Source organism: Ptychodera flava, chromosome 18 (genome assembly GCF_041260155.1).
Source record: "Ptychodera flava strain L36383 chromosome 18, AS_Pfla_20210202, whole genome shotgun sequence".
Taxonomy (NCBI): domain Eukaryota; kingdom Metazoa; phylum Hemichordata; class Enteropneusta; family Ptychoderidae; genus Ptychodera; species Ptychodera flava.
In genome coordinates, this window is record NC_091945.1 from 39,594,189 (window position 1) to 39,620,305 (window position 26,117).

The window sequence follows — 26,117 nt, forward strand, 5'->3', positions numbered from 1 at the left end:
GATTGTAGTACCAATTCGATGACAGATTGCATCTTGGTTTTATACGATAAGTTGTGGCATAAAATGGAGACAAATTAAAAAAAATCAGTTTCCCCGTTGTTAAAACCGCTATCGTGAAACCTTTTAACTGTTTGAGCGATATGGGCAAAGTGTGTTTGAATTAACTCACCAGACTTTTCGGTTGTCGTTCCGGATATCGACGGAATGCTTACTCCTTCACATGTTGGTCAAAGTTACATAACGAGCTATGATTTTGTAAGAAGGATTTGTTTTAGATGCTCGTTTTATAGACCATGAGGAGTGTCGTTAGAAAACGACTCGAGGGTTGATCCCAGAAGTAAGCTCAGCTGCAGTGATTTTTTACTCCAACTGATTTTTGCAGTAGTTGCTATAGCTTTCTTGTTCAATTTAAAGAAATTGTCAATGTTTTGACACAATTTTCACAATTTAAATGTTTGATAGAGAAAGGTTTTGGAGAAAAGAGAAAGAAAAAACCAGATTGTTAATTGCTTTTTATATTTCAAATTGACCTAACTTTCAAGTTTGATTTTGGTAGCGTCCGTGACAAAATTACATGTCATACTAAACAGAAAATATTTTAGAAAGAAGTTCATTTTGATTACACTGAATGGTATTAATATTGTTGCTATAGCATGGTTAATTCATGACAATAAAATTTTAAGTACAGCATACCAGTGGAAGGACATAGAGAAGTTGAAAGTCCTATTAAAAAAATATGATCAATATTGTTGTATTTCTTACTAAACTTGAGGTTGTGTTTATTCATGGAAAAATTAAGTAAATCATACCAAGTATAGCTTATTTTAATGCCAATATGCATCTTTATATTGTAATAACATAAGAAAGCATTAACAAATCATTGTTTAAAATTTTATTATGACATTTGTGTTCATGTACAACATTTCTGTAGCGTCCGTGACACTGCGTCGACCATATAAAACAATGTGCACTGTGGTAATACTATGACGTTTGCTTCACAAAATTTTAGGAAGATATGCCCCATACCATAACCTTTCAACATATTATTTAACTGGACAGTTATCATGAACTTGAAATTTTGACCTAAGTGACACACTTTAGCGCACCCTGATTGTGACTGACCCGATAGTGAACAACGCATGGTCAACTCGATATCGATAATGCAATGAGTTTAGCTGGGTGGTTTTGGAGCAACAACATATAATCAATCGGTCTTTTCTCCAAATGTTTGCACTATAAAACATCGACTAGGCAAAAAGTTGCTAGATTAGACAACATTTTATCATAGTAGACGAAAGGAATTGGAGCGTCTAGAACGTGACAAAAACGCGACCTAGTGGAGTATTGTATTTACATAACAAAGGCCACTCATGACCTTCTTTCCATTGTGAGATAATGAGCTGGAAGGGTCGTGTTTTAGACGCGTCTTGAACGCGTCTAAACGCCGTTAAAAACCTGCCGAGTCTGAACACAAGTTTCGTTGTGTACTGTACACAGCCAACACGGCAGGAAATGCTTGCGCACAGCCTGTGGGTTACAATTATTGCAGCTAGTTTTGGCTGGTATCACACACAATTGTGCAGTACCTCAGTCAAAGCTTAGTCAAAGGTTATATGAAGCTTGGCGCCGAAGCTCAGTACAATGGTGAGTGTGCCGACCTTAATTTAAGACTGGTACACCCAAGATTCGCTGAAGCTTATCCCTGCATACATTTGTTGAACCTCAGGGAACAAACCTTTATAAAAGCTTAACTTCCAAAATCTTGTTCCAAGCTTGTGCAATTTACCTTGGGCCGATGGATAAATTTTTAATCATCCCTGTTTGGGTCCCTTGTCGTAGCATTTGACCTAAGGGTTACTAGTATTTTTTGCTTGGTTTAGGGAGCCGATTTTGCTTCCAAGTCAAATTATTGGTTTGAAAGTTATGATCACTTGTAAGTAAAAATATATACCACTAATAATCAGGCTTTGGATAAAAAAACATACGAACATGTTGAAAATTGTTTGCGTTGCGACCCACATTGCGACACGGCCAACTTTAATATCGTTCATGGTGCTTTCATGTCGTCTGCGCTGCTTGGTCGACTGCATCACTAAATACAAATACACCAAATACTAAGCCAGTAGCTGCTGCAGTTTAGGAGTTTTTGATCTGGACGGACTGACATACATACATACATACATACATACTTACATACATACATACATACATACATACATACACACAGACGACATGCATGTAAATGAAATGTTGTGGGTTCGTACCCGATTGAAAACTAGCCGTATGTAGTATATGCAAATGAAATGATTCACCTTATACCACAAGCTCTCTTTGGTATACCGAATGAGAGCTAAAAATTACATCATAGGCTAGCATTGTTCTGAAGGATGCATTTCACCTCGCTTGGTCTCAAATCACGGCCAATTTCTTCAAGATGACGCGAGTAACACGTTCATTGGCGTGATTTTCGAGGAGATGGTTAAATTTGTGATCCAACTAGTATATGGGAGTGTAGTTCTGAATGTTTTGTGCCAGCGCACGGCCAGTTGACAAATCAAATGGTGTGTTTTTGGAGTGATTCTGTTGCACACCTTGTGAGTATTTAGGTTGCAGTGGCCGGCATATCGACTATGGGATCAATAGATCGATCCAAAAATTGATCTCCTTAGCAGACTACCCTGATAAGGAGCACCTGTGAGTAGAAACGAGGATGATAAGCTTATCCCTAAAGTTTGGCCCAAGGTTTACTGCCCAAGCTTGGAACAAGATAAGCTTTTACAAAGGTTAGTTGCGTAAGGTTCAACAAAGGTTTGCAAGAATAAGCTTCAACGAATCTGCGGCGAACCAGTCTTATATTAAGGTCGGCACGCTCACCATTGTACTGAGCTATGGTGCCAAGCTTCATATAAGCTTTGACTAAGCTTGGACTAAGGTATTGCACAATCGCGTGTGTAGGTTTTTGCTGCCGGCTGCAAACGTCAGCAGAGTTGTGCCATCAAGCTCTCGCATATTTGATACACTGGACCCATAGACTGGCCATAGCAGCCTGGGCAAGGCCAACGGGCAACAGATACTGCAGCTCAATACATTGACGTGTAAAACTGGCCTTTTACACTGCAAATCATAGACCCTCAAGAAAAACTTTCTCAAGGGTATACGTGGAAACCCACTGTCGCTTTTATTTTTTATTTTTTTATTTATTTATTCAGCTTTGACAAGAAGTCAGGATGAGTCGCACAGGTGACTGACACCTATAAAAAAGCAACCCTCCACAAAAGAACATATTTAACAAGTTACACATACAAAATTAAAAACAGAAAAGACAAGAATAAAAATACACGAAAAATTCCAAAACAGAACAAAACAAAACAAAACAGAGAAATTAACAGAGACGGCAATTTTTACAATGGCACTTTCCCATCCAAGTACAAGTGTTATCTGGATAAAATTTATTGTTTAACAGACCTGTGTAATGTTTTAATAAAATAGACTTGTATGACCTAACACTTGTTGAAGATTTGCCATGAAAGGGCATTGCACTACATGAGTAAAAAGCTCTATTAAAAAACAAATGACGAAAATATTCAGTTTTAAAAAGTGGCATTTTCATGGATGTATCATCAGGGGATTTGAATGTGACAAACTGGCTGGCTTAAATTTAAATCATACATACCAATAAAACATTTAGCTAAAAAGACACAGTCATTTAATTCTCTCCTGTAGCTCAACGGGAACAAATTCAATTTAATCATACGATCTTTGTAATTCATCTCCTGGGGATATCCAAGAATATATTTTGTGGCTCTCCTTTGGACACCTTCAAGATGTAGCAATGATTGCTTAGTCGTGACAGCCCATGACTGGGATGAATAATCAAGAATACTACGGACAAGGGATAAATACAGTTGGAGTTTCATTTACGTGGAACAAGTGTGGCCACATGTACGTTTAATCAGTCCCAGCATGCGGTTTGCTTTTGTAACAGATATATTGATATGCTTATCCCAAGCCATATTGGAAGAAACGTCAACTCCAAGATCACGGATACTGTCTGATTGTGTCAACTTTTTCTAGGGAAACACCAGGCATTGAATAGATATACGTAATGGGGTAGCTCTGCATGGCAGGGCTGTGTGTTACCGGCGTGATACGGCCTCCCTGTGGTGGGAGGCCGTATAACGCCGGTAACACACAGCCCTGCCATGCAGAGCTAGTAATGGGGTTGCGTTTTCTACTGAGCTTGCATTTTTCAGCATTAAAAAGCATGCTCCATTTCTCACTCCATGATACTAAATTGTTAAATATCACTTTGCAGTTTTAGACAGTCAGAAATGTCGTTGAAATCATTGATACATTTAGTGTCATCTGCAAAAAGTGCAACCATTGTGTTTGAACTAACGTGGTCTGTGTCTGGTAAATCGTGGACGTGAAAATAACCACCGAACAAACGAACCCACGAACAAGATTTCCATACATCCCGGAGACGAGTGGTGTTTATATGGGGAAAAAACACAAAAAACAGACTCCGTTAACTTCCTAGCGCGTGTTAATTTCGAGATAGCAAGAATTGCTCGCCAAGTGGCGTCAAGCTCAAGGGGGAACGGGCGCAACGGGCGGGCTTGCAAACGAAAGATGGACCTGTGTGACTGGCTGTGTGCCCAGTAGTACCACCGGGACGTCCGTTGATCTTCGGCTGACAAAGCTTTAGGACACTTAATTTATCTTATCCAAGCCTTACCTGTTCTACTTGATTTTTCAGGTGATCTAACTGCGGTAGCGGAAGCTGTACAAGGTTTATCTGTGTACCGCCTGACATGACTTTCGAGCTTAGTTACGAAGACGAACGTTAGCGTTCCTGAAAGATGTTAGAGAAGCTGGCTTATGATTCAGCTTAAGAGCCAGTTCAATATTTATGACTTTATGACTTTTTTCTAAATCACTCCTAACTTACTCAAAACACAAAACGTTTGGGTTTTTCTAAACAAGAAATCATAGTAAATTCATTTCATTTTGACTTTGTTTTTTTTATCGGCAAGCCAAGCCAGCGCAGTCCGGGGTGTAGATGACCGTCCCTCTACGCCTCGGGCACACCCTCAAAGTAATGGTGCAATCCGGGGTTCGTTTGTGCATGGATCTCCTGGAAAACCGAGGAACCATACACCGCTCTACTAACCTCAGAGGTCCTCAGTAGACAGTGGTCTATTCTGTTGCATATAATCATTTCAGCCCTGATAAATTCCCATCTCTGACTCGTGTCCACACTGTACAAATGACAGAGGACCCTTTTGTACATTCTTGTTCCAAGAACTACGCCTGGAGCCGTTTTCAATCATTTCAATCACCGAAGGTCGAAAAATTTAAAATGGCGATCTACGCGGCCGGGCCAATGCAGCTGGCTGCTAAACGTTGTGGAGTAAGATTTACCACCCGTACATCAGGTCACTGAATGCACCATCGGAATGACACATGTTCAAAGCAAATGGACAACGGAGGAATCCGCCATGTGTGAAAAATTTGTGAACCCGAAGGTCGGGAAATGTATGGATATGTGCCCAAAAAACGAGATCGTTGAGTAAGTATTAAATCTGACCAAAGGCCAGGTTTAAGGTAGTATGCACCTCGAAAGTGAAAGACTTAAACTTTTGCTCTAACTTTCCTCAAGGGATCTTTCAATCATTCTCTTTCAAAATCAAGAATAAAAATAGGGGGTCACCATGCAAATTTTTGTACTACTACTAGAGAAACAAATTAGGGGTGGACCATTTGATATCCTGGGGGGGGGGGCTTGGAAGATTGGTGGAGCGCCATTATTTTTTTTCCCACGTGCTTCACCATGAATTATTTTTTTTCTACAGGGCATATGCTGGCAACTTTTTTTTTCACTTTCCTTCTTCGAGATATATTTTTTTGTTTACCAAATTTCGGTGCAATGTTTGTTTGCTTGGTTTTTCACACCCAGTAACAAGATGCTGTTCTATCGCACACAGACTATATTCAAGAAACTAAATAAAGATATGTAAATACATGCACATTTGATTCACTTTACAAAAACATTTGTAAATTCATGTACATTTATGGCATTTACTTGTCAGTGTTGTCCTTACATTGAAAGTAGCCGGTAATTTAAGAAAGTGATGGGTGGACTGCGAGGGAGCGAAGCGACTGAGCGGCGAGTGAGCGTAGCGAACGAGGGGGGGGAGAGCGCGAGAGGGGGGTGTCCCCCTCTCGCAAGGCGAAAAATGAAATTTTAGAGTGGAAATGGTTTTCTCTGGTGGCATCTGAGGTGACATTTACAGACTGAATAGTACTTTTGTTGTGTGTCTTAGACGTGGCTCACATACAACAAAACAAACAAACATGATTTTGTTTTGTTTGTATTATTTATGACACACTTATGGTTTTATTTGCAGTGAAGATGTAACATTTAATCTTAAATCACCCGCTGTCTGCTCATTTCATTGCCCATTTCCCATTCTTCATTACCACATAGTAGTTTCCCCCAAAACCATCAAACTCATTTTTGTTAAGAAAAACATTGGTAAGATAATTCACTATAACAGTGTTCGCATTTACGAATAAAACATGAGTATATAGAAAACTCATAACAATGAAAAAATGTGTAGAGAGTCTATCCAATGCGTAATAATATTACGCATTGGATTGAGTCTCTACGCATTTTTTCATTGTTATGAGTTTTCTATACGCAAACGTAATAGTAAAATGTTTGCAGGCTGTCTCTCTTCTTGTGGTATTTTGACAAAATCCATACATTCAGATTTACACATTTCTGGAAAACACTGGTGAGCAATTTCAATTTCAGCATACTTCCTCTAATCAGAAGGTCATGTATACTGTACAATTGTTCATATTCAGTTATTGTTCCTCAAGCTTGAAATGGTTTATGCTTTATAAAACTCCAGAGCTACTGCTTGATTTTTATTGATGCTGCAGTGTGCATCGAACAATTGCCAAATTTTTTTTTTCCGAGTCGCAATGGTCCATAATTGTTTTTCCATCAGCCACTTAAAGCCAGATTTTTTTTTCCGAGCAACTCCACCTGGCATCTTTTCTTTTCCCCAAATCTTCCAAGCCCCCCCCCCCAGGATATCAAATGGTCCACCCCTTACCCAAGATTTACCGATATTGGAAATTCAAAATGGCCGCCATCCCTGTGTTAACTCTATGGATAAAAATAAAAATTTTCGAATTTTGAAAAACTAAGCCGGTGGAAAGTCTTCTTTCACCAAGAGCTTTAAAATGAACCCCCACATGTGGTATATCAGAAGAGAATTGTAAAAGTTTGAGAGTCCTAATGTCTGTCCCCGAGGTGCGTTCTACCTTAACAGGCTTTCTGGGTACTACCATGGATGTAAAAACAGTTTTTACATCCACGGTACTACTGTCCTTAACGTAAAACAGAGTCTTTTTTTTAGGTCCATGGTCCTTAAATACTCCCCAACAACACAGCCAGGGGAGTGGTAGGGCTATGGGTCCCACAGCAAATTTGTTGAGATATATTCGGCTGTTTTAATCCATTGGTCATAAACCGGCAGAAGGTAGATTGTATACTGTTTCCTGTTTACGACTTGATGATCTTCTATGTGAAATTTATTGCATCTCATTTGGAATGTACAAAGCTCTCTAGACTCTTAGAGGGAGCGTTCAGTTTTTACGGCCGGGGGGGCCGGCAAAATCTTGTCGCCGGTGTTCAAAAAAATATAGACCCCCCCTGCATTTTTCGTGAAAAAAAGATGACCCCCCCCCCTTTGTCAGATGAAAAATTTGATGAACCCCCCCCCCCCCCCCCCCCCCCCCCACCCACTGAAAAATAACCAAAACCCATATGTCAAATTTACCCGCATGGTTTGGATTTGAACTCCGGTACGCGGCACGCTTTATTCGTGTAGCAGAGATGCCAGTGCAAACTTCTCAGCCACACCAATTGAAACGTCTGTTAATTAGGATGACTGTAAGGCAATTTTTAACTTCATTTCCATAGACAACTTATGTCCATGGACATTGTATAAAGTAAACTTTATTGGAGTGGTTCGCCAAAGGCAGCCCTCCGGTTAAGAGGGTCATGGGCCATTACGTAAAGTCAACTTTATTCTAGTGGGCCACCAAAGGTGGCCCGCCGGTAAAGAGGGTCGATCATGGCTATTGCATAAAGTAAACTTTACTGGACAGGGCTGCTGAAGGCGTGCGGCCATTAAGATTGCCGTGGGGAATTACATACAGTCAATGTAGTGGGCCGCCGCAGGCCGGCCCGCCGGTAAGGAGGGTGATCATGGCCATCGCATGAAGTAAACCTAATTGGAGTGGGCCGCCAAAGGCGTCTGCCCGTTAAGAGGGTCATGGGTAATACATAATGTATATTTATTGTAGTGGGCCGCCGAAGGCGGGCCCGCTGGTAAAGACGGTCGATCATGGCCATGGCATAAAGTGAACTTTATTGTTGGTATTATGTTTTTGAAAATGTGGTGACCCCCCCCTTTCCTACCAGTGAAAAAGTGATGACCCCCCCTTTGCGGATTCAAAAATTACCATGACCCCCCCTGGATTCCCCCCCCCCCCCGGGACACAAGAAGAGGGGAGGGAGAGCGGCGGGCCACTTTGGTGGCCCACTAGAATAAGTGTGGCCACTAGAATAAAGTTGACTTTACGTAATGGCCCATGACCCTCTTAACCGGAGGGCTGCCTTTGGCGAACCACTCCAATAAAGTTTACTTTATACAATGTCCATGGACATAAGTTGTCTATGGAAATGAAGTTAAAAATTGCCTTACAGTCATCCTAATTAACAGACGTTTCAATTGGTGTGGCTGAGAAGTTTGCACTGGCATCTCTGCTACACGAATAAAGCGTGCCGCGTACCGGAGTTCAAATCCAAACCATGCGGGTAAATTTGACATATGGGTTTTGGTTATTTTTCAGTGGGGAGGGGGGTCATCAAATTTTTCATCTGACAAAGGGGGGGGGGGGTCATCTTTTTTTCACGAAAAATGCAGGGGGGGTATATATTTTTTTGAACACCGGCGACAAGATTTTGCGGCCCCCCGGCCGTAAAAACTGAACGCTCCCTCTCCATTTCCAAAAAACTAGCCTGTATGAGATATTCTAAAAGTTAAAAAATTACCTGCGAACCAGTTTTACGATTCAAAAGAAAGTTGAGAAAGAATGGAGTTGTTATTTTCTTAAGTTATGGGCGAATTTTATCATTTATCCGTCATCGGGTAGCGTAACTTCGGCAATCTTCGGATACGACACTGAAGCTGACGCTGAGCAGCGTCATTTTCAGCGAGGTCACCCGAGGCTGAGGATGAGGATGAGGCCAACTTTACGCTCGTAACCGTACGTACATAGCTGCTGTATTCAGATGATCACACGAATGATTATTTTAGCTCAGGTAGTTCCTTTTTATTCATTTCATGGTGCCTTGAATATTGTAAAACAGGTCATGGGTTTTGAAACTGGATCAAGTGCAATTGTTTCTCAAAGTCAATCGAACAAATCCATGCAAGTTACGAATGCGTGACACGAGGTGACACACATGGCTTCAACGTCATGTTGACGTACACAGACAGATCTCGAAATGGCTAACTTGGACACGCAACGATCTGAACACGCGGCAGTACCATACATTTTTGCATCTGATTTTTGTCTCAATCAATCGTACGATTTCAGCCACTTCTGATCGAAATCACTTTTCCTGACCTTCCAGATTCTTACCAGTGCAAGACATTGGTGGCAACAGCAGTTCAACCAGTTGCCTATAGTATAAATGCTTTGATCATGGAACTACCTCCATGCTTTGACTGAGTGCCCACTGGCAAAGATGCAACACCGAGCCTTGTGTTGAGTATACTCCATGTCCGTTGTATAAAATGGCCGTTGTCTGTATGATCGGCAGCGTAACACATTTCATGCTTTTTGAATTTAAGGTATAGACACACGTTTAATTCATTTTTACAGAGATTTTGGTTTTATTTCAAAATTGGAGTCCGTACCATATGATCTTTACATGTGGAAAAATGTCGAGACAATATTGTATTAAGAAATGCTTAAAATACTAAGAAAAATATATTTTTTTGCGAACTACGCGTACTGTTATATTCGGTTGTCTTAACTGTGTACGGATTAGTTAGGATAGCGACGCAGGGTCAACAGATTATGTTAATTTTTCTGATCTTGTCCGGCGCGCATGCGCATACTTTCCACTGTCCTGTGTGCATGATGTTCAATAACAATGGCTGCCGTAATGACAAGCGGAAGTTAGAGACGCGTAAAACGTAAGCGTGGTCGTAAGAAGAGAGTAAGTAAGATCATGGACCAGGCTACCAGAACAAAACTCAGATTGTCTGACTTAGGGTCGTACTATAGCAACGTGGCAGAAGATGAGATGTCGGACACGAGTCTTCTGACGACGACGACGAAGCTGGTTGATTATCAGATTCTCTCCACTGAAGTGAGTTCTCAAGCGTGAAAGTCAGCGACAGAGTCTGTCTACCACAGAACGCTCATTCCGATGCGAAGGTCGGCGATAAGTGAACAAATTTGTGAATGAAACTGGTGGACGTGTCAAGCGATGCGTATGCATAAATTTTCATCTTCCAGGGCCCGGAAGCTGAACAGGCGCGCGCAAGGGCCGAATGACGAACTTGAACAGTCACTGCATTCCGTGACGCCGCGATGTCGAAATCAGTGTGTGCACTGAGACTCTCGCAAACGTAAAATATCGCAATTCGCCTCCGACGGGCGTAAAAGATACTTCTAAACATGAAGAGAAACGGATTGATAGGCTTGACAACCGTTTACAGTTACGGTAACAAGCTTAGACTCTAATTTGAGAAAAAACAGATTAGCCGTAGCTCAGTGTTTGTTATGTAAATAAACCGCCCTCATTACTCGTACATCTCAACAGTTTGTATGTGTTTTTCCCGATTTTCTCGCTATTTATTATCGTCGGAAGGGTATTTGATGTAAAATACAAAACATCTAGTCTCCTGCTTGATGCAAGTTCGTGAACATGAATATAAATCGCCCGGAAAGTCATATCAACGATCGATTTTTGTACGTATAGGGGTGTTTACACAACATCTTTGATTATCTCTCTTCCGATTTTGGCCTGACAAGCGTAACTTCAAAAGAAATTAGGTCGGAGTAGGGTGCACAGATCGGTCTGATTTTTTACCAGGTCACAGAAGCAATACATATCTGTAAAACGGTGTCTCAGATTTTCGGTAAAATTTTTCGAACAAGAGAAACTCTTGCTGAAGTGAATGAAACCCAGTAATTTATTCAAAAACCCAGAGTTGTTACTTTCACACCTTATTGTGCTGAAACTAAAGGGAATAGAAAAAATCTGGGACACCGTTTTTTCCCCAGAGTACTCAATTGTTGATTTCTGTTCAAAGATCTCAAGTCGGCATAGTCCTTGCAGACCTAATTTTTTTTTGGTAAAAAAACTCAAAAACGCATATTTTTGAGAGAAATGGACACAGACACAGAGATTTCTGAAAATAAACATATTTTTCATAATGTTGATATATAGGGCTAACAGAAAATATATAATGTGTGGGGTCCAAAAGTGAAATTTATTGAGAAAAAGTGAGTTTAAAATAAGTATCCTCTAACGTGTGTCTATACCTTAAGTTTCATCCGTCTTAGCCGATGTTCATTTGGAATACGGCCGGTGTGTCTGCCATCTATACTCGTTGCCATCTACACTCCGTTTGACCTTTGACACATACACTGGCATGTCACTCCATTGTTATGCAAATAACTGCCAGTGTGAGTGTTGATAGCAGTGTAAGGTGCCATCTATGCTCTCTTGCCATCTATACTCCACTTTTATTAACAGGAAAGAATATTGTTTTCCCAATGTTAAAGAAATTGCAAAAGGATATAAAATGTTTGATTTCATTGCAGAACCCACTGCACTGTGTACACCTAAGCTCACCAGTCTTCCAGATCGTATCTCTATGTACGAACTTCACAGGGTGTACAGTGCATGGGTAGTGGCCCGGGTCCTGTAGCTATACTGGCGATTGGTTGATCCGTGATATTTTTGTGTGAACTCACATTCTGAAGTTTGGTAGTTTTTTGTGTTGTCAGTCATGTTTTCATTGTTTTTTTTGTTTTTTGTTTTGTCTCCGTAATGTACTAATACTTTAATATATTTCAGATCCATTTCTAACATTTTTTTCTTGCAAAACGCTGGAAGTGAAAGGCATTGTTTCTAGTTTGTAATCTTGATTATTGAAAGCAATTGCCAACTGTACTCCAAGCATCCATTTACCAAAGTCGCTGACTGGCAGAATTTGTCAATGATTCCGTTAACTCACAGCAGTAATCGTCTTTATTCACTGTCCCTTTGGTATATTAAAAATATGTCAGAGCAGCTTTTACAATGAAGCTCCGTATCAGAAATTCAGTTCTGAACCTATCATATATAGGTAGCAATCGAGTATAGATGACAACAAAGTATAGACAGCAAAAGAGTATAGATAGCAGTGGAGTATAAATGGCATGTACCGGTATACATGCCATCTATACTCCTGCCATCTATACTCCGTACAACCATTTCTACTGGCCATACACTATACTTGCCCTTGATTTGTCAAGTCATTGTCAAACTTATTTCCAAAATGAATTAAATCCTCGTGAAATATAATGAACAAAGAAATAATGTACCGGCCCCAAGAAGTCTCTTCTCAGTTTTTTTTATTTATTATAAAAAAACACCCTTATTGAAGTTTTCATTGTTCTGAATAAAAACAGTATATGATGTAAATGAATTGGCCTTAGATCAAATGAATTAAGTTCAGAATCCATTGTGTACCTTTCAAAAACCTCTCTCTTGTCATAGTAATGAATAGAAATAGCAATGGAGTATAGATAGCAATTAAGTATATTTGTAGACAGCAATGGAGTAAAGATGGCAATGGAGTATAGATGGCAAGTGCACTTGCCATCTATACTCCTGCCATCTATACTCCATCCATTGCCATCTTTACTCCCTGCGACCATTTCTACTGGCCATAGACTATACTAGCCCTTGATTTGTTGAGTCACTGTCAGACATAATGTCTAAAATAAATAGAATCTTCATGCCCTTGAGCAAGGCTCTTTACTCCTCAGTGCTCCAAATGGGTAGAGGGTTGTGGGTACCTCATCCTGTAAATGGGCTAGCGCCCGTTGGATGGACTAAATAAAAATTAAAACAAAGAAATCTGTTTTACTTATTATAGAAATAAACCTCAGTGAAGTTTATATGTCGCAGCGATGTCTGTCTGTCTGTCTGTCTGTCTGTCTGTCTGTCTGTCTGTTGGTCCGATATCTCAAAAAGGGCTCATCAGATCAGAATCAAATCTGGTACATAGATTCAGTTAACAAATGGCAAGAACTGATTAGTTTTTGGTGGGTGTGGCTTGCATACTTTTTGCTCATTTGCATAATTAATGATTTTAGAAAAAACGGATATTCATTAAAAACGACTACTCACAATTTGATGAGATTTGCTACAAATGTTGATCACACCAAGATATATCAGCAGTGGGAACCATTAAGGGGTGACATGAAAGATAAATGCTAATTTGCATATTTAATGAACTTTCCTAACTAGGGATATATGTCTGATTTGACTCGATCAAAATTAACCAAACTTGGTATTAAAGATACTATGATTTAACATTATTGAAAGTCATTAAGCGTTTTAACTTCAGCCAATTCCTAATTTGCATATTTCATGAACTTTGTTAATTAGGGATATATATTTGAAATGACTGGACCAAAGTAGATGAAACTTGCTGTATACATTAAAGATACTATGATACAACATTTTTGAAAGTCATTAAGCATTTTTACTTCAGCCAATTCTGAATTTGCATATTTAATGAACTTTCCCAATTAGGGATATATATCTGAATTAACTTGAATGTAGTTGTAGAAACTTGCTATATACATCAAAGATACTGTGATATAACATTATTGAAACTCAAAAGACATTTTTACTTCAGCCAAAACCTAATTTGAATATTAAATGAATTTTCATAATTAGGGATATTTATCTGAATTGACTTCATCAAAATTGATGAAACTTGCTATGTACATTAAAGACACTATAATACAACATTATTGAAAGTCATTAAGCATTTTCTCTTCAGCCAATTCCTAATTTGCATATTTAATGATCTTTCCTAATTAGAGATATATATCTGAATTGACTTGACCAAAGTTGACAAAATTTGCTACACATATTACAGATACCATGATACAACATTATTGACAATCATTAAGCATTTTTACTTAAGCCAATTCCTAATTTACATATTTAATGAACTTTGCTTATTAGGGATATATACCGGGATTTACTTGATCAACGTTGGCAAAACATGCTATGTACATTGATGATTATACCAGGTACTAGGTTAAAACAATATTGAAAGTCATTTCACATTTTCATGTCAGCTAATTTATAATTTGCATATCTAATGAGCTTTCACAGCTCGGCATATATGGCTTGAAGGACTTGGCCAACGGTAAGTACACTTGCTATATAAAGTGGTGATACAATAAGAGCAGTCAAATAAATATTTTTATTTCAGCTAATTACATATTTGTATACTTCATGACCTTTTAGAATTAATCGGCGGTGATTATTTTTCATTATGTTGATCATAATAATTTCAATGAAATTGCAAACATGTGGCAACGGTTCAAATTTACACATAACTTCAATATATAATGAAACACGTGAGCATTTGCAGTTCATATCTGGTCATTGTTCTGAATCAAACAGTTAATGATTAAAATCAATCGGCCTTAGAGCAAATGAATTCAGTTTAGAATTCATTGTGTACCTTTCAAAACTTCTTTCTCGTCAAGGATAAAAAATATAAATAGCAATGGAGTATAGATCAATAGCAATTGAGTATAGAAAGCAATTAAGTATAGATAGCAATGGAGTATAGATAGCGATGGAGTATGGATGACAACAAAGTATCAACAGCAATAGAGTATAAATGGTAATGGAGTATAGAAAGCAATTTGGTATAGAAAGCAATTAAGTATAGATAAATGGAGTATAGATAGTGATGGAGTATGGATGACAACACAGTATCAACAGCAATGGAGTATAGATGGCAATGGAGTATAGATGGCAAGTGCACTTGCCATCTATACCCCTTTTCCTGCCGAGCGCCCCTGTCCGTTATCCTGCCAAGTCGGTCAAAACCGGCCCCCTTTTCCGTGTCTACAGAAGATAGGCTCTCCTGCACGCTTTCCTGCCAGGCATTTGGCGGGAAAATACCGCATTTTCGGGGTACGATTACCGACCATATACGTGTTAGACTTCAAAAATTTTGCATGCCCGTATAGAGGGGCAACCGCTGATGAGGTTGTGTCCAGAAAATGATGAGGTCACGGGCGTTGTTTGCCCCGGGGGACGTGCACTTTTATGCCCTTTTCTAGCTTACTTTCGCGGAAGTAAAGCTCGTTCGCCGGCACGCACGGCCACACCGGGGAAACGTCACCTCTCTCGTGGGTTAGTAGAAGACCCAGGGGTTAGTGCTATGGGTGCGGGAGCACCCTCAAACCTGTCCTGTTTCCCCTGGGTTGTGTCACTTGGCCACGTACTTTGAACGACTTGGAAGAGTCGCACAGTGCAGTCTGCTTTGACGTAGTGTCAACGACATAGTTCCGCCATTGAAGGAAGGCGTGTACGTAGTTGGCCAGTTCAGTGAACACTTAGCTCGTTAGTGTTACCGTTTCCTAACAGGTTAGTTGTGCAGTTGTTACTAAGGTGCAGTTTTGTACCACCTTAGCTCTGGACAGTGCAACTGCTCTATGCACTAACCCCAACGACAGATGGTTGGTACAACGTCTACGTCGCACGAGCACAGCCTCCGTTGGGCTGTGCCCCTCCCACGTGATACAACGCACGTTCATCCATTACTATAGCGTCCTTACGGATCTGCCAAAAACGAAAGTGGGGGTAAAAACAAAACAAACGAAAATATGCGATCCATAGATAGTATTTTATTCGGGAATAATTTACATTATGCCGAACAATAAATCTCGGAGTCTGTCTCGACGTCCGAGTGCATGGTCCGTGTTTCAAAAATTACAATCGGGGTGGCAGATCCGTGTTTCAAAAATTATAATAGGGGGAAATAAAATAATCCGTCTAAACAAACAAACGAAAATATGCGATCCATAGATAGTATTTTATTCGGGAATAATTTACATTATGCCGAATAATAAATCTCAGAGTCTGTCTCGACGTCCGAGTGCATGGTCCGTGTTACAAACATAACAATCGGGGGATTGTACAAAATAATCCGTGTTTCAATTTACAATCAGCGGGATCGTAAAGCACAAACAAACGGCACAACCGTGCTCAAATGTGATCATGATCCGTGTTCAGAATACAGTCAAGCCACTGTTAGGCGAAGCTGTCCCCTGTCCGTTATTTACGTCGGGTTCTCTTGCTGATGGGTGTCGTCGGGGCTGTGTGAGTAGAGGTCTGCACGCCAATGCTCCTCTTACCTCGTAGCATCATGCGATGATGAAAAGCCGCAAAACACTCGCCCTCGTGAAGATGAACCCCGCACAGACTACATCCTTTGGACGTCTCAGACAGTCGTCCGCTCGCAGTGGTCTTACCCTCTCTGCTGCATACTTTACAGCATTTCTGCCGCCCCTCCAAACGGCTGACAACGTGCATCGGCTGATTTTGTGGATTGATGTACGAGGCAAGAGAAACAGTGGCCTCGACCTCTCTCACACTGGGCTGCGATCGCCCACAATAACCGCCAATGAGTTGTTTCCCGACACGCAGATGAAACATCTTATGGGTCAGCTTACTATCAGGGTGTACATGCTTGAAGCATATATATGCATTTACCAGGGCAACATCAATCAGGTAACATGCCAGATATGTCCACCATCTGTGGTTCTTGCGCCCAGTGTGAAAGTACTTGCGCTTCTGGTTGGCTCGGTCGACGCCTCCCATGTACCGGCGATAATTATACAGCGACAGAGGCACTTGTCGCCGCTCGTCTCCCTCCCCCACTGGCACGCACTCCAAGGGTGGATAGACCGTATTCAAGATCAGCACCTGAGCGTTACTATCCTGATAAGCAGTGATGTTAAGACGAGAGTCCGTTCTGGTCGTGGCTTTCATATCCCCAACAGACAGAGGAAGGCGCTTCCTCTTACCCGGCGGAATTAATTGAGGGGGCATGGTGCGACGATTACGGCGGTTAAAACTCCCGACCATGTAGATCCCGGTCTCCATCAGCTCTCTAGCAGTAACGACCGTGCTAAACAGGCTATCACAGAATAGGCTGTGATTATATCCACAGAATGGCTGGACCAGCTCCATCGTAATTCTTTTCACCACACCTCGCTCCTGCCGTCTCCCATCAGTCCGATCCCGAAATTTCACACCTAGGTACGGTGCAAAGTTAGCGATGTATGCAGTGGTGGAGTCGCACAGCTGCCATATCTTGAAACCGTCTCGATCAGGCTTATGCGGTAATCTCTGCTTAAATTTAGAACGGCCCTTAAATCGCACCATGCCCTCGTCGATGGAGATCTCTCTACCCATCTTATAATTATTTACGCACCGGTCAACTATGGGCTCCATCCATGGATTGATTTTATACAGGGGATCCTCCTGACACCGACGTCGGCGGCGTGCCTCATCAGGATCACGACGTGGATCGTTCTCTGGGTCTGCCAGATGAAAGTATCGCATAAGCTGCTGAAAGCGACTGCGGGTAATCACAGTAGAAATACCCTGGTTTCTCAGAAAGGGATCGCTAGACCAATAATCCTCCACTGATGATTTACGGTCGACACCCATACAGACTAAGACGCCAATGAACGCCTGCACCTCTCGGTAGTCAGCGTTACGCCAGTATTTATCTATTTTCCTAGCGATATGTCGCTGGTGGAATTTGGCGTATTTATTAGTCTCGTCCTTGGCCAATCTGATCAGTGTAGCTGGAATAAACTTAAAAAGTAATCGAGCTCACGGGAGTGGCTGGGCAAGGTGAAAGTCGGTCCTCTCTCATGGTCAAAATCGGTCTCCTCAAATATATTAGCATCGGTAGTCTCCGACATACGCCAGACAGGAGGGGTGTCGTCCTCCGCCAACACAGCAGCAACGTCATCATCGTCGTCAGAGCTTGCCTCACCTACATACTGCCTGTCATAAAAGTCATCGTCCTCTGCCGCATCCTCGTCAACCTCCGAGTCGGACTCAGCGGTGATATCACCGTCGTCTGGGCGTCTGGGCCTGAACTCGCCCGTAGCGGCATCAAGGATCATATCTGGCTCAAAATCAGGTGGGCTATCCTGATAACGAACCCTCCGCACTATCTTTTTCGGCGGCGGGACATCACAGCACACGAAACTATGGCAGGAGCGGGCTCGGCAGCCTCTGCTGATGACGAGGACTCAAGCTCTTTCGCACTGGGCACAGGAACCTCTCCTGACGCAGGATGAGGGCTCATAGTAGCAACAGGTGGTGTCTCTCCCGGAGCAGCCGGGGGAGAACCAATGGCATCAGCCGTCTCGTTACTCACTGTCTCACTAGCAGCAGCAGACGTAGTCTGTGCAGGTGAAGTATCTCCCACAAGAGCAGATGTAGTCTCTGCAGGTGAAGTAGTCTCTCCCGGAGCAGCCGGGTGAGAACCACTGGCGACCGGTGACCCGTCATCATCCTCATCGGCAGAACGATCGCTCTTACGTTTACGCTTACCACTGGGTTTTTCAGCCGGAGATGGCTTCGCCTTACGGGAGCGTTTCTTGCCCGACTTCTTAGAACGTTTACTAGGGACATCACAACGATCGCTACCACTACCGCCCGGAGACTCTGCATCTTTGAGCTTCAGTCGTCTGCTCGCCTTCAGAAAACTTTTGCGGTCCGTCAAGCTCATGTCTGGAACAGTGTCGACAGACTAGCAGGTCCCTCCCTTTTAAAGCCACAGGGAAACAAAGCCCTGGACATGATTGGACGCAGGGGTGTTAATATATGCATCCACCTGTTATTATAATGGACCTACGGCAATCAGTCCACCAACCGGCGCTGACATTCCTACCCGTCATGTAAATTGCCTGTCCGCACCATTTGATATGCTAATAATACTCATTTGCGATGCAAATCCCTCGAGCACTTAGCATAACATAGTCAATGTCATTAGCATCTCAACTTGACATTCCGTCCAGCTGGGTACGTGGCATGCGCACCTGCCACCCAAGGACGTTGGCCCAAGCCCATGTTTAGTACGGGTGGGAAACCCGTATCTTTAACCTCATGTCCCTTCTAAGTACGCCTGCGTAGGGCGGTGACAAGCCAACCCGACAGATCGCCCATTAAGCAGTAATGGACTGGCCGTCTCGTTCTTGTACAGCAACGAACAGTGCTTCAGCGGCTTGTTTAGGTCATAACCGTCGCCTGCCGAGCGGCTTACCCAACTAAGGCGGTCAAAGATGAAGGATGCCAAAATTGTCAACGGCTGTCTCGGCCTCGTCCGTTGGGCAAACATGGCTCCTTCAAATAACGTGGCCAGCACGTCTACGTCATCAGCGGTGATGACGACCCGTCATTGACGCCCGAGTGCGTAAAACTCAGAATATACCGACAGGTACCTCTACCTGAGTCGGTCATACTACGGTATAAACCAAACACAGGTCTGCCAACTCCCGTTAGACTCGGCCGTTAGCGAACTTCACAGGGACAACATAGGCGTAACAAGTCGGTGAACAACGGTTCACGCACCTAACCGCAGCCGCCAAGTCGGTGAACAATGGTATCAAATTTTGAGGCCATGTTCCTGAATGGCAAGGCTGAGGCGGTGTGTTTCGTTGCACGGCTTGAACGTCTAGAGCCAAGTGCAGCCGACAACGTCCGACATCTGAGTGGGTAGTCTTTTCGAGAAGGTAACAAGTCGGTTAAAAGCGGTGGTTACCCTTCACAAATGTCGCTCAAGTCCGTTCGGATCAGTTCCATGTCAGGACTAATCAAGCCGAGTCCGTCAAATCCGTCCGCACTTCCCGTCAATCAGGACCAAGTCCGTGATTTTCGTCTCGCACCATTGGCAAAAAATTGCACCGCCAGCTGAGGCGGTCTTAGGCGGTTGCCTTACAGAAAGCCGAGTCTGTCAAATCCGTCCACACTTCCCGTCAATCAGGACCAAGTCCGTGATTTTCGTCTCGCACCATTGGCAAAAAATTGCACCGCCAGCTGAGGCGGTCTTAGGCGGTTGCCTTACAGATTAGCGTTGCCGAGACGGTCAATTTCGGCCGCAATCTATGTAGTGCCTCAGAGCCAAGTTAACCCAAACTCCGCTAGAATACGTCAACGTGCTAACCTGCCAAGTACGCTACTCGTCCCCCAAAAAAAACCAGTCCCCCACCGGGGTGGGATGGCTGGGTAGCTTCCGCACCTTTCCCTGTCGTTGGACTCTCTGTGAACCCATTTCGAGAGCAAACGCCGTTCCTCGCCCAAAACCTGTCCTCGAACGACCCCTAGCGCGAGCAAGGTTTGCTACACGTAGTTCCGTCGACTAGGCAGGAAAGGGGGTACCAAAAAGTAGCCCGATTTCCACCGCCTTGGCAGGATAACGGCCGTGGCTGCTCAGATTCTAGCTACACCGAATTTCAAGCGGATTTTCACCGACTTGGCAGGAAAAAGGGATACTCCTGCCATCTATACTCCATCCATTGCCATCTTTACTCCCTGCAACCATTTCTTCTGGCCATAGACTATACTAGTCCTCGATTTGTTGAGTCGTTGTCATGGTTCTGCTTGGGCAAGTCAGCCCGTTGATCGTAAATTCAACTTGTAAAAGATGTTTCCTCCCGATTTCCCTGAGCCGTGTCAAGGGCAGAGTATAGATTGAATGCGATATTTTATTTGCATAACAATTGAGTGATATGCCAGTGTATGTGTCAAAGGTCAAACGGAGTGTAGATGGCAATGAGTATAGATGGCAGAACACCTGCCCATTTATTCTCCTCACAGACAAGCGCGACTTTGGGTGCTTTGCACCTGATAACCCTGCCTCATTGTGTGTAAAACACCTAAAGCACAGGGGTTTGATTAAGAGCCGGCAGCGGGCGAAATTGACGGGTTATTCTCACGATTTCGCCGGCTACTTTTTCAGAAAATTTGAACTCTTTCATCGCTGAAATATTTTTTACCTTTTGAAATGATACAAACAAGTTTCACAAACTGTGTAGTCAAACTTTGCAACAGCTTTAATGTGAAACAAAATTTAGAAGACGAGCGACTACTACGATCGCCTTGTACTACGATGCAGCACAGTCTTACGTATACTGCCTTAATAAAAATCAGAATTGCAACGGACGATTCTATTGGCTACCTGAATTGCTGATCCCGATGTGGTGACCTTTATATACACCAATGAAAACGTGCGTATACGTACTACACCTGTCGGCTGTCATTAGCTCAATTCAAAATGGTCGACGAACAAATGAAGACAGAAGCAATCGCAAGATCAAGCTTCTCTGTACGATCTTTGGTTTTGAAGTAGACCAAGAAACAACAGAAGGATAATTACGTGGATTTAAGCTGTTTTCGAAGACAATGACCTGATTTTTTTCTCACGAAAAACTTCCCGATTACAGTTTGAATTTTAGTAAGCCGATGTGCGTAAATGTCAAGGTATATAACCAGCTGGACGTATTATATACTGTTTTTGGGTCTATCGACGCCAATAAAAACGTCACCCAGAGAGTGGTTAAAATACGATCAGACCACTAAAATTCACTTCAAAACCATCGTCAGGTTAAATCCAAAAGTGAGCTTCTGAACGTACAAATTTCCATATCCTATATCAAGGTTTTACTTTGCATACCCATATAGTCAAATAACCTTGAGGGTCTTTGTTTCTATTTGCGAAATATGGTAATGATTGTCAGTTTTTATCGTTATTGTTAAATAAATTATCCTTTTTACCTTCCCAGTGGTATAAAAGTTCTTCATCTACAGATTGCCATACCAAACATCAGGGTTCTTACATTAATTTTTAAAGCATAACATTAAACATTAATGAAAATTTTCTCATTTACTATGCTTAAAGGGGGAAATCCCCCTTGTTGATGCCATCCTGGATGAAACACTGATATTTTAATAGAAAATTTCGGGGGATTTCATCAGTTCATGTGTTCTACTTGTACCTCTACATTTCATTGGGGGAGTGGTCAGCCTTGACAAATTAATTGGGGTGCCAACATTTCAACAGAGGGGCAATCCCCTACCCCCCTGTCTAGATGTAACACTTACAACATCGTCTACAATATCAAATTTATATCATTAATAATAGTGAATGATTATAGTTTACCTCCCAAAAGCATAGGGGTTCTTAGGTTCTAAGACTTCAGTTTTCTTTGTTCAAAATATCGTCAACATTACCACATTTTATTATTTGTAATTATGAATTATCATATTTAGGCCTAATCTCCCAGGTAAAATGGCTTTTATGATCGAACACAAATTGCCCTGGAACACTGCTGACCATTCTCCTGAAAATACTAGAAATTCATGTGACTGTGAGCTGTAAAAAGTGAATTTTAACTCATTTTTCAGGGTTTCCGGCCTTCGGCTCGGAGGGGGAACACCCCCTCCCCCACAACGACCGCTTTGTGGTCATGGCAGCTGCAAGCTGCCTACTTTTTCATTCTGGCCCCCTACTTCAAAACATAATGAAACCCCTGTAAAGCATCGACATGAAAGGAGAACAGTCTAACCAGTTCACACATTTTGGCGATGGAATAAACCTTTTAGTCATCTGGCACGTCATGTTATCGCCACATTAGAACCATTTCACACTTGATACGCTAGCTGAAATGAAAGTGACAAAATCGCCGCCGAGAAACAATAGGTCTTCAGCCACATTTAAAGAGAATCAGCGGACATGAAACAGGATCGGCATGAAAAATAAAGGATCGGGTGAAAAAAATAAAGGATTGGGGCCGATCCTGTTAAACGGCCTTGGAAGAACACTGTGTATGTATATATATATATATATATATATATATATATATATATATATATATATATATATATATATATATATATATATATATATATATATATATATACTATATATATATATATATTATATATATATATATATATATATATATATATATATATATATATATATATATATATATATATATATATATATACCGTACTCGTCCGAGTATAAGCCCTGCTCGTGTATAAGCCCCCCTACTGATTTTAGAGGATTTTAGAAAATGCATTACATCCGTGTATAAGCCCCTACCCTAGTGTAACTCAAATACAGAAAGGTTAGGAGAGTATATTTGGTCATTTACCTTGGTAAAATTACTTTTAGATAATAAAGAAACTATTAAAAGATGTTAAAACAATGGGAAACTGGAGTTCCCTTGACAATATCGTAAGGAAAATGACACGTTTTTCCAGTACTATCTTGATTCTTTGACCCTGCACACCCCCGTCGCCTAAATAGAATAGTCTCACTCACGTCCGCCATTGTTTATTTTCATTCACGGCCACGATGTTTTCATGCTTGAAACATGCAGTTTCTTTTGTTTGAAGCAATTATCCTTTCATTTGTGAAGACTTTTTCTGGTGACTATTACAATTTTTACTGCTATGTTGTTGTTTTCACAAGATGTAGACAGTTTGATATTGGAATATTGAGTTGCCTTTCCGTGTGGGCAATGCATGCCTGTTCACATTAGGGCATACATATGACGTCTTTGTTTCAAGTTTGGGGTTTTTTTTGACGCTGAAATTCCACCAAAATGTCACTTTTTGAAAGCGATAGAAAGATCGAGTGGTGTTGAAAAAAATCGTGCATAAAATTAGCACAAATTAAGCGTCCATGCCAGATACATGGGGTTGCTCGAGTATAAGCCCCTACCCTAGTTTTACCGCTGTTTAGTGTTGCCGAACCGGGGGCTTATACTCGGACGAGTACGGTAATATATATATATATATATATATATATATATATATATATATATATATATATATATATATATATATATATATATATATATATATATATATATATATATATATATATATATATATATATATATATATATGGTACACTTTCACTTAACAAACATATATAAAGATATCTCTGACATATATCTCTGATTTATTAAAGTATGGGGCTCGAAGGACACGCTGAAAAATATGAAACATCCTGATATCTCTGATATATATGTCTTGTATATTAAAGTCATGCACCTGAAGGGCGTGTTGAAAAATGTCTGATACATGTATATTAAAGTAATGAGCTCAAAGGGCACGCTGAAAAATATTGAACATACAGATATCTCTGATACATGTATGCTTGATATGTTAATAATTGATATGTGTTGAAAAATATATCTGATTATTAAAGTTACACGCCCGAAAGGCGCGCCGAAAAATGCAACTGAATGATGAAATTTGTGGCTGACGCGATGCATGTTAGGCAATGATGATCCTGTGTCAAAATTCAAGAACACACTGACCCCCCTATTGGGCATTTCAAAAACATGGTGACCCCGCCCTATCACCAAAGTCAAAAACAGGGTGAAACCACCCCCCCATGAATCCAACCCCCCCCCAGGCCAAAGAAACTGACCAGTCCCTAATTGTCCAGTAAAATGTGGGACATTTTGTCACAGAGTCATATGGCATCATCCATTTCATACATTTTATCTAATGGAGAGCATATCTCCCTCAATCTTGAGCCATGGTCAATGTAATGTAGGGCCGAGGAAAACTTTAATTAAGAGGATCATTGCTCCGGCTATGAGGCAACATTTTTCTGTACTTTCTGATTTACATTTTTCCCACAAACCTTCAAGGTATCACAAAACCAAATGGGTACTTCCTTTTAACTAGATTTTATAATGTTAAGTTACATGCACAAACAACATATTTTTAAATAAATTCAAACTAGCTCCTGAATGCATGGACAAATGTTCAGTGTGTAACTCCGTCTGTGCATTCACATATTTTAATACCCCAAATCTACATGTTATTACTGAAGCTTAGTTGTTGTATAGCAATTGTGCATCATCTACGATATAATTGGTTTAGTTGGAGAAATATACAACTTTTGTTCATTCACCACACCCGCAGCAGAGAAAAGCAACGCAGGATACATCCATTTGAAATGGTGCCAGGAACACGGAGAGATCAGAGGTGAGGTTTCTTATTATGTTCGAAAAAAGAGACTTTGTCATATGGTGGCCCAAAACTACCTGTTCTCCGCATTTAAAGTCTGCGTTGCATTCAATTTTTTTTCTCTCACATATGTCTCCGCATTCAAAGTCTGCGTCGCATTCAATTGTTTTTCTCTCACATATGTCTCCGCATTCAAAGTCTGCGTCGCATTCAATTTTTAGCTCCCATAGCCATATGTATATATGGCAATGGAAGCCATTCTTATAGGCTAGGGAACTGTCTGTATGTATGTATGTCTGTGTGTCTGTATGTCTGTATGTCTGTCCGTCAACATCAAAAACTCCAAAACCGCTGCACATTTCATCTTGATATTTTGTGTGTACATGGATGATGGGCTGTAGATGAGATTTTGTTCAAGTGAAGTTGTCATTGCCAAAAATATGCAAATTAAGTGAAAAAATGTAAAAACAGTCAAAATTGAAAAACTCAATAACCACTGAGCAGATTACATGAAAAATTAGCATGTAAGTACTTTGGGCTGACCTGAAATGATTGTGCACATGTTGGGTCAGTATCTTGGACTTGCTATTTTCATGAATTTTTTTGTAATTTTCTCCCATTTTTGGTCAAAAAATCCTCTGAAACCACAAGTCCGATTGATTTGAAACTTGGTATGGAAGTGCATAGGAGTGACCTTTCCCAAATTTGGGCAAATCATGGTGAAATTTGCATATTTTTAGTTTACACGTCCATAGACTCCCATGTATAAGGCAGATCTCCATAGACTCCCATGTATAAGGCCACAAAAAATAAAATTAATTTCTCATCGTATTCATATTGCAAAAAGGATGCAGTGACACAATTTTTAGTCCCAACTGATGAAGTCCAGCGGGCTTATAGATTG

General features: G+C 41.2%; 2 protein-coding genes across 8 annotated transcripts in view; one reads left to right on the forward strand and one right to left on the reverse strand.

Moving 5' to 3' along the window:
* Nucleotides 1-4,878, reverse strand: part of LOC139117573 (prefoldin subunit 5-like) — a 79,173-nt gene extending 74,295 nt beyond the window's left edge. For both annotated transcript variants that reach the window (XM_070680808.1, XM_070680807.1), the window contains exon 1: nt 4,739-4,878. In XM_070680808.1, coding sequence (XP_070536909.1) covers nt 4,739-4,816 — 78 coding nt within the window. In that variant the 5' untranslated portion in view covers nt 4,817-4,878. The remainder of the gene's footprint in view (nt 1-4,738) is intronic.
* An 80-nt stretch (nt 4,879-4,958) lies between these two features.
* Nucleotides 4,959-26,117, forward strand: part of LOC139117572 (SAC3 domain-containing protein 1-like) — a 75,441-nt gene continuing 54,282 nt past the window's right edge. For 4 of the 6 annotated variants that reach the window (XM_070680801.1, XM_070680806.1, XM_070680805.1 and 1 more), the window contains exons 1-2: nt 4,959-5,572; nt 25,169-25,231. In XM_070680801.1, coding sequence (XP_070536902.1) covers nt 5,460-5,572; nt 25,169-25,231 — 176 coding nt within the window. In that variant the 5' untranslated portion in view covers nt 4,959-5,459. Of the gene's footprint in view, nt 5,573-9,721; nt 9,942-25,168; nt 25,232-26,117 lie in introns of all 6 variants that reach the window. The other 2 variants (XM_070680803.1, XM_070680804.1) reach the window with 2 other exon arrangements.